This window comes from Varanus komodoensis, unplaced genomic scaffold (genome assembly GCF_004798865.1).
Source record: "Varanus komodoensis strain SLA01 unplaced genomic scaffold, ASM479886v1 scaffold7_3, whole genome shotgun sequence".
Taxonomy (NCBI): Eukaryota; Metazoa; Chordata; class Lepidosauria; order Squamata; family Varanidae; genus Varanus; species Varanus komodoensis.
The window spans coordinates 23,149,902-23,157,510 of NW_025336480.1; the positions used below are offsets into that span (position 1 = coordinate 23,149,902).

The 7,609-nt window shown below is 44.2% G+C and overlaps 1 protein-coding gene across 6 annotated transcripts in view; it reads left to right on the forward strand.

Moving 5' to 3' along the window:
* The first annotated feature begins 225 nt into the window (after positions 1-225).
* KIF16B (kinesin family member 16B) overlaps positions 226-7,609 on the forward strand; it is a 133,681-nt gene continuing 126,297 nt past the window's right edge. For 2 of the 6 annotated variants that reach the window (XM_044454122.1, XM_044454123.1), the window contains exon 1: positions 238-611. In XM_044454122.1, coding sequence (XP_044310057.1) covers positions 565-611 — 47 coding nt within the window. In that variant the 5' untranslated portion in view covers positions 238-564. Of the gene's footprint in view, positions 612-7,609 lie in introns of all 6 variants that reach the window. The other 4 variants (XM_044454116.1, XM_044454117.1, XM_044454119.1 and 1 more) reach the window with 4 other exon arrangements.

The window sequence follows — 7,609 nt, forward strand, 5'->3', positions numbered from 1 at the left end:
TTTTCACGCGGCTCCAGTCGCCCGTCGCCTCCGCCCCGTCCCGCCCAATGGGGATCGCTTGGAGCAAGTCACGTGCTCGGGATGACACTTTGATCCCTACTGAGGAGGCGGGGCTAAGGAGATCTCATTTGCATGGCGGCAAGCTACTGGCTCGCCGCGCCGCGGCTGTCAACTTCTGTCGGGTGGCGTTTTACGATCGGCCACCACCGGCGGTAAAAAGAAAAAGAAAAGCGAAAAGCGCTGAGTCATCAGAATCCGCTCTCACAGGAAAAGTTCCCGTAGAGCAAGTGCTGGCAACGCGTTCGGCAGCTGTTTGTCCCTCGGCAGCACCTCTACCGGAGCCCTGCGCGTGCCGTAGCGGCGGTGCTGTGGTGCTGAGCGCGGCGGGGAGGGGTGGCGTCGGCGGTGGCGCGGCCCCAGGGCGCGGAGGAGCCCCGCGGGGGAGCCGGTGGGCGCCTGGGGATGTGACCCGCCCCACCGGGAGGAGTCGTCCGCCTTGCGGAGAAAGCGGGGGCCCCTGAGGGGGTAGGCGCGGGGGCTCTGCATTCGCGGACGGGATGCGCCATGGCCTCCGTGAAGGTGGCTGTCAGAGTCCGGCCCCTGAACCGCAGGTGAGTGAGAGCCGCATACTGGGGCAGAGGAGGACCCCTGTGCCCCTTTCCTCCCCTGCCCCTCCCCTTTTCTCGTGTTGCGACCCCCTCGCAGCAGCACCCGCCTTCCTGCCTGCTGCCCCAGCGCACAACACACCGAGAGCCCACAGGTGCAGAACCTGTTTCCGCACCGCCTTCCCCTGTCAGCCACCCTCCGGATGTTTGGGACTTCAACTCCCATCATCCTCGGACGCATGGGCCACGGACAGTCCAGAACACCTGGAGAGCACTGAGACGGGAAGGCGGGCGTGCAGGATCCCGGCCCCTGGGCGTTGCTGCTCTCTGGATCAGCTTCGTCGCTTCGGCTGGCAGAGTTCCAGCGGGACAACTGCGGCTCCTCTTCAGCCTGCCAGTGAGCAGGTGCACCGCAGGCTCCAGCACTTTCGCTGACTTGCCTGGGAAAAGGGGTTTGATCACGTGTTGTTTTTTTCTTCTCCCTGTACTGCAAAGTGCACCTGCCAAAACTCTCTGTGTTCTGGAAGGGCAGGAGAGATTTCGCCCTCCTTTTTAACTGGAATAACAAACATGCATGTAACTATCAAGAAGACACTGCCAAACACAGTGCTGGTTTTCTAATGTACTGTATATTTTCTGTTCTTCTGAAGACGTGAGAACACTTCCCAGTCTAGTTTCTTTGAAGAAAAACCTTGAGTAGAACATATCATTTGTAAAGTAGCATCAAAATAGTTTTATGACTTTTTAATTTTTCCTTGGCTTGCACTGTCATAGAAACAGGAAACTAATGTTTAAGCATTTGCTTCTTGTTGGCTGGTTAGATCATTAAAATCTGATGTCAGCATAGTGGCAAATCAGTTTTTAGCAGGATTTAGACATGAAGGGAGAGAAGGTTTAATATGTCTTCATAACAATATACAATATTATTAATGTATTCCAGAGGTGTGGTACAATTCATTTCTTGGTGTGGGCAAACAGTACTAGTGAGCTTCTCTCCCTGTAATTGTAGTTTAGTCATGGAGAATTTATAAGTGACCATCACTAAGCAAATGGTAAAATTGTATCCAATCCTAAACTCTGTTTTTAATTTGTATTTACTAGAGCATTGTACTTACTCTGCACAGCAGCTTACCTTATTTTTGTGGTAAGCAGAAATTGCCTTCATTCAACCAAACTAGACAGCTCTTAATGTGATCTCCTGGTGAAGACTTCCATTATTCTCATTGTAGAAAAAGTCGGAAACAAATAGTCTAGTTAGGTATCTCCCTAACTAGACTATATAGCTGAACTTAGTCTAACTTAAGCCACATCCAGCTAATATCTACTTGTAGGTGGAAAAAACATCACTTATAAACTAAGGCTCAGTTCCTATATGGTTAACCCAGGATGTGTTTATTGTTCATAAGCCATTTTCATGTCTTCTGTGAAGTACAAATCTGGATACTCTGGATTGGTTGAGTGCTTCTGTGACGTGTGAACCAGCCACAGTCCCATTGAAGACATGCCGCTCTGAAGCTGACGGGCAGGACTTTTTCCTCCCTTCCTAAGAGCAGAGAAAAAAGATAAGCATGCCACATCTTGAACCAGGGCTCTAAACAAATTAATGCTATTGTTTTTCCAAGAAAACAGAATTTAAAATTTATTTCATAATTAAAATGATGCATTTACCTAAAACTAAATCCCACATAAATATGCTAAGCCTACACTTGTACTTTGATAAAGTTCATTAATGGGTCAACAACAGTCACTTCCGATTTTTTGTCTCATGAAAATAGTTTTCTCCAGCCTGAGTAGCTCTTGCATCTTCTGAGTGTTTGGTTTCTTTCTTTTCTTTTCTTTTTCTGGCACAAGTCACATGACCAGTCAAGTGCAAAGGCAGTGGTTAGATAGGATTGTTGTTGTTCTCTGGTTACTCGTATGTTGTGTAGGAGCTGGGCCAAACAAAGCAGAGTAATGCATTAACAGAAGCAGTAAAGCAGGGTGAATCAAAATTGCCATCTTCTTAAAAGGTCAAAAATAAGTATTTGTTTACCAGGTGAGCTCATTTGGGGAAGTGTTTCATCCATCATAGAAAATTTCTAAATTGAACTGTCCATTCCTGCACTGTCCCCCTTGTCTGGCTTAAGAGAAGGTTCATAGAGAACAGTGTCTGAAACCAACTTCAGGGACTGGATGTGTTCAAACTGGGAAAATTTGTTCTTGAAGTTATTTGTTCTGGCAACCAGGACACAAACATCTATATTTGTAGCTGAACAATAAAGCTATTACTGCTACTGTTGCCCCTGCTTTTATGTTTTCATGCTGTCATGGGGGCTACTCATAAGAAAGATCCTGTAAGAAATGTTTTAAATACCTTCACTGTGCATGTACAAAGTAAATCATGCAAAGCAGATGAAGGAAGATGCAAAGCCTGTTTGTAAGAATGCAGCAGTGTAATATTGCTTTGTTTAATTGTGCAGTGACATGGTTTAGTTGTTAAATTTACACCATTATTCAAGAAATATATGGACATATTTTGGTAGGAAACCTAATTTAAACCAATGCTTAAAATTAGCACTTTTCTGTGTTAATTAAATCAATCCACCCTCTATTCTGAAGGCTTTATATGATCTCTGTCTTCTTCTGAAGGGAAGCATGACTAATCTTGTACTGCCAAACTTTCTATAAACTGAAGGCACATGATGTAATTCTGTTGTGGGAGCTAAGCAGATTTAATGCTTTAAGTTGTGGTTCTTGAATAAGAAACTTCTGGGAACCTTTAAGTTGTTCTTCAAACCTTTGGCAGATGAGCGGGGTGGGGTATAGGTGAAATAAATTCATGAAATCCATTTGCCAAAAGCATGAGTCATCAGTCATGCAATTCATTTTTTTGAATAGTGCTGTTCCACATGCATCTCCCTTCACTTCTTGTGCAAAAGTCACTAGACAACGGGATGAAAAAGAGTCAGTGGAATCCTCCTGATGCTGAAGTTACCCAAAGCATTATCTACAGGATGAGAGTACAGTGCTATCATGCTTTCAGCAAACTCTAGATGTCTTATTTGCTATTTTCTTATCCACTGGGGCAAGTACCAGGACTTCGCGCTCTCGCCTCCTTCCCTTCTTGGCAAGTATGTCTTAGTATAAACTGATATAAAGCCACAACTCCTTGAGACCTGTGGTTAAACTAGAGTTAGTGTGTCAAGGGAGGTGAGGAGGAAGGAGATCATGGAGTTTCAAATCTTGTTCATGGTTGTTATTTATGATTTAGAAAGCCAGAAAAAGGTCCATCTTAAATAGACCATTACTGTGTAATGTGTACAGCAACAACTTTGTAAGGTAAATGAATATTGCTTTCCTTATATAACAGATAAGGAGTAATAAGAATGAACTGCTCAAGTTGAAGTCAAAGCAGAAATTTGAGCCTGGGAACTTCTTGTTCATAGTTCATGTGTTAGGTTCCCAACAGACAGAAGAGTTGAAAAAGTTAACCTGATTTCAAGTTACTGATGCTACTCATGGGACGTTTACAATACAGGATTCAGCAAGAAGCAGCAGCTGTGCTGTGCAGGATCCATTGTGGGAAATAAAATAAAATAAAAAAAATGTGTCACCCAGACTTCCGTCTCAATTGCAATGGTCTAAACAACTATGTTATGACATATTGTTGTGAGCATATTAATCTGTGGCAGCAGATGCAGATAATGTTCTGGTGGAGATCAGCTGTACCATATTTTCTAAGTGTGTGCCTGGGTATTACTGGCAAGTAGTAGCAGTTTTGACTGAGGGGACATTTCACCTATCCTACCAATTCCAAACCACTAGTAATTTGATAATGCTTAGGATAGTGCACACCAACTGTTGAAGTCAAGCAATGTTCTAAAGCAACATTAAGCAACAAGCAACATTAATATTTGTTCCTCCAAATATTTCTTTGCAAACATTAAGTCCAGTACTTGGCTTTAACAACAAAATGTAGCAATTGTTCTTACTAAGGCAGGGTTTTCTAATAGATCATCAAATTTGGATCCAGGAAAATGTCTAAATGCCTATTCTTTAACATCATTCTTGATAAGGCATGATATGAGCATTTTTGATGATAAACTAAGTGCAAGTTATTGGTACTTTCTCAGTCATTCCTCTTATGAGTTCTATTATTTTAATATTCTGTGTCTCTTTAGTGTACATCATTGTATTGCCAAATTCTGTACTTAATTTGAACAAAAACCTTACAGAAACTGGTTTATCTATGAAATACTTGAATGTTCAAATTTTGCTGTTTTTCATAGAACCAGGTTGGGTTATATACCTGGCATTGTGTTCATCAATAAATGCAATAGAATTATGTTCACAGGTGTCTTTTAAAAATAATGAAATGTGTTGTTCTATTTACTATATTAAACATATTAGTATGTAAGCGTCTGCCATTGATGAGAGCTTTAGGAGGCCCATTCTGCTTAGTGGCTGAGTTGCCAGTGGTTGCTGCTGCATAGTATTGCATCAGCTTATCTCTTCTGTTTGCCCTATTTCATCTAAATTGGAAGCCTGGGTATCATTAAGAGTGTCATGTATACACAAGAATTGTAGCACAATGTTGATGGTGTTTAATTCAGGTGGAAAGGATACTTTTTTGGAGAAAAATGGGTGCATGACCCCCCAGGATCTCCTGGATAGAGAATTTAATCCTTAAACTTATTTGAATTTGGCTTCACACTGCCTTTCAGGACTAAGTGAATATACTGTTTCAACAGGCAATATAGGGTATAGATACATGAAATAAAGCTTTGCATTTGTTTCCTAGTACTGGCAAGAGTACCTTGTGACCACAGTTCTGTGCACACATTAGGGCCTGCTTCTTAGTGGACATGAGCAGGAAAGCTCTGCATGTCTTCTTGCACCCTTTATTTCTCTGTGAAGGACTTCATTGCGTACAATTTACAGATCCACTGGCCCTTAATTTGGATTTCTCTTGTATAGTGTACTATCGGTAGTAGCAGTTCTTAAATATCTTCCAAAGATGTGGTGATAGATTGATGAGAAATTAGATGACAGTTGCCTTGTTGATGTCCCTGCTAGCCAGGTGACTTACAGACCCACTAAACCAAGTGCCAATGAGGTTCAGTCAGGTGGAGATTCGTTCAGTTTTCTTTATTCAGCTGAGCAAAGCAACCGGGTGTCCGCTCCCTACACGCAGGCAGGGAGTGACACACACACATTCCTCCTTTTCCTCTCTTTTTCCACTCAATCTCGCCCCCATTGTTCTCTCACCCAATCCCCTCTCAGGGTCCGCCTGACGCTTTACCCAATCCCCTTGCGGGGTCTGCATGTCCCCTGCATGCCTGGCCTTGTGCAGGTGCTTATCTATGTCCAATCCCCTCACAAGGGGAGCATGATCACTGGTTGCCAGACCTTGCGTGGGGGGTCTCACTCACTCACTGCCTCTTCGTCTCACCTTATTGACATTCTTTTGCCTTCCCATTTTCCTCTCCAAAGCAAGCAGTTTCACAAAAAGCAAATGGCGTTTGTTAGGCTAACCAAGTTCCTATGCAAGCAGCTGTTTACAAAAGCAAATAGCGTTAGTTAAGCTAAAAGCAAATAACATTAGTTAAGCTAATCAGGCTCCTTCAGCCTAATACATAATTCTGCATTTAAAATAGTTGTTCTTTGGATCAAATGTAGTGACAGGGATTTCTGCTTTGGGGTAGAGTTCTTATTTTGGTTATGTGTCTCTGAAACTAGCAAAGTTACCATGCTCAAGATTTCATGTTCCTTGTCTGCTATGAGTGCTGGATTAGGAGGTACTATCTATCTATCTATCTATCTATCTATCTATCTATCTATTTATTTATTTGGGGAACTTCTATGCTGCTCCATTCGCCGAAGCCTCGGGGCGGCTCACAAACATAAATAACATCATATAAAACAATATAATTTAACAGTATAAATTAAGTCACCCTGGCCAAAGAATAAAATAAATACATAATATTAACAATTAAAATAACATTTGAATAAAAAGGTCTTCGCCTGGCATCGAAAAACAAATAATGACGGCACCAGGCAGACCTCTCTGGGGAGCGCATTCCATAGATTGGGCGCCACCGCAGAGAAAGCCCTCCTCGGAGTACTTACCCTCCTAATTTCCTTCACAGAGGGTTCCCGGAGAAGGGCCTCTCCTGCTGATCTCAAGGGGCGGGCGGGCATATATGGACGTAAGCGCTCCTTCAGGTAACCAGGACCCAAGCCGTTAAGGGCTTTATAGGTCATCACCAACACCTTGAATTGGGCCCGGACTTCAATGGGAAGCCAGTGAAGCTGACGGAGAACTGGCGTCATGTGAACATAACACCCAGTCCCCATCAGCAGCCTGGCAGCTATATTTTGAACCAATTGAAGTATCCGGACCATCTTCAAGGGCAGCCCCACGTAGAGCGCGTTACAGAAGTCAAGTCAGGAAGTCACCAACGCGTATGTCACTGTCGCCAGGCAGTCGTTCTCCAGGTAGGGGCGCAGCTGATGGATCAGCCGAAGCTGAAAGCGCTCCTCGCCACCACTGTCACCTGAGCTTCCAGTGAAAGCTCTGGGTCGAGGAGCACTCCCAAGCTGCGGACTTTGTCCCTAAGAGGGAGTGCAACCCCATTCAGGACTAGGTTCAGTTCACCTTCCCCGAAGCCCGATCTGCCAACCAACAGGACCTCCATCTTGTCTGGATTGAGCTTCAGTTTATTAGCCCTCATCCAGCCCATTACCTCAGCCAGGCACTGGTTCAGCACAGCCACTGCCTCACCTGGATTGGTGGAGAACAAGAAGTAGAGCTGGGTATCATCAGCATACTGATGATTCCGCAGCCCACACCTCCTGATGACCTCTCCCAGCGGTTTCATGTAGATGTTAAACAGCAAAGGGGACAAAATGGATCCCTGCGGTACTCCATGGCATAGCTGCCATGGCGCAGAGCCATAGTCCCCCAGCACCACCTTCTGGAATCGGCCATTGAGATAGGAGCGGAACCACTGCTTTGCAGTGGT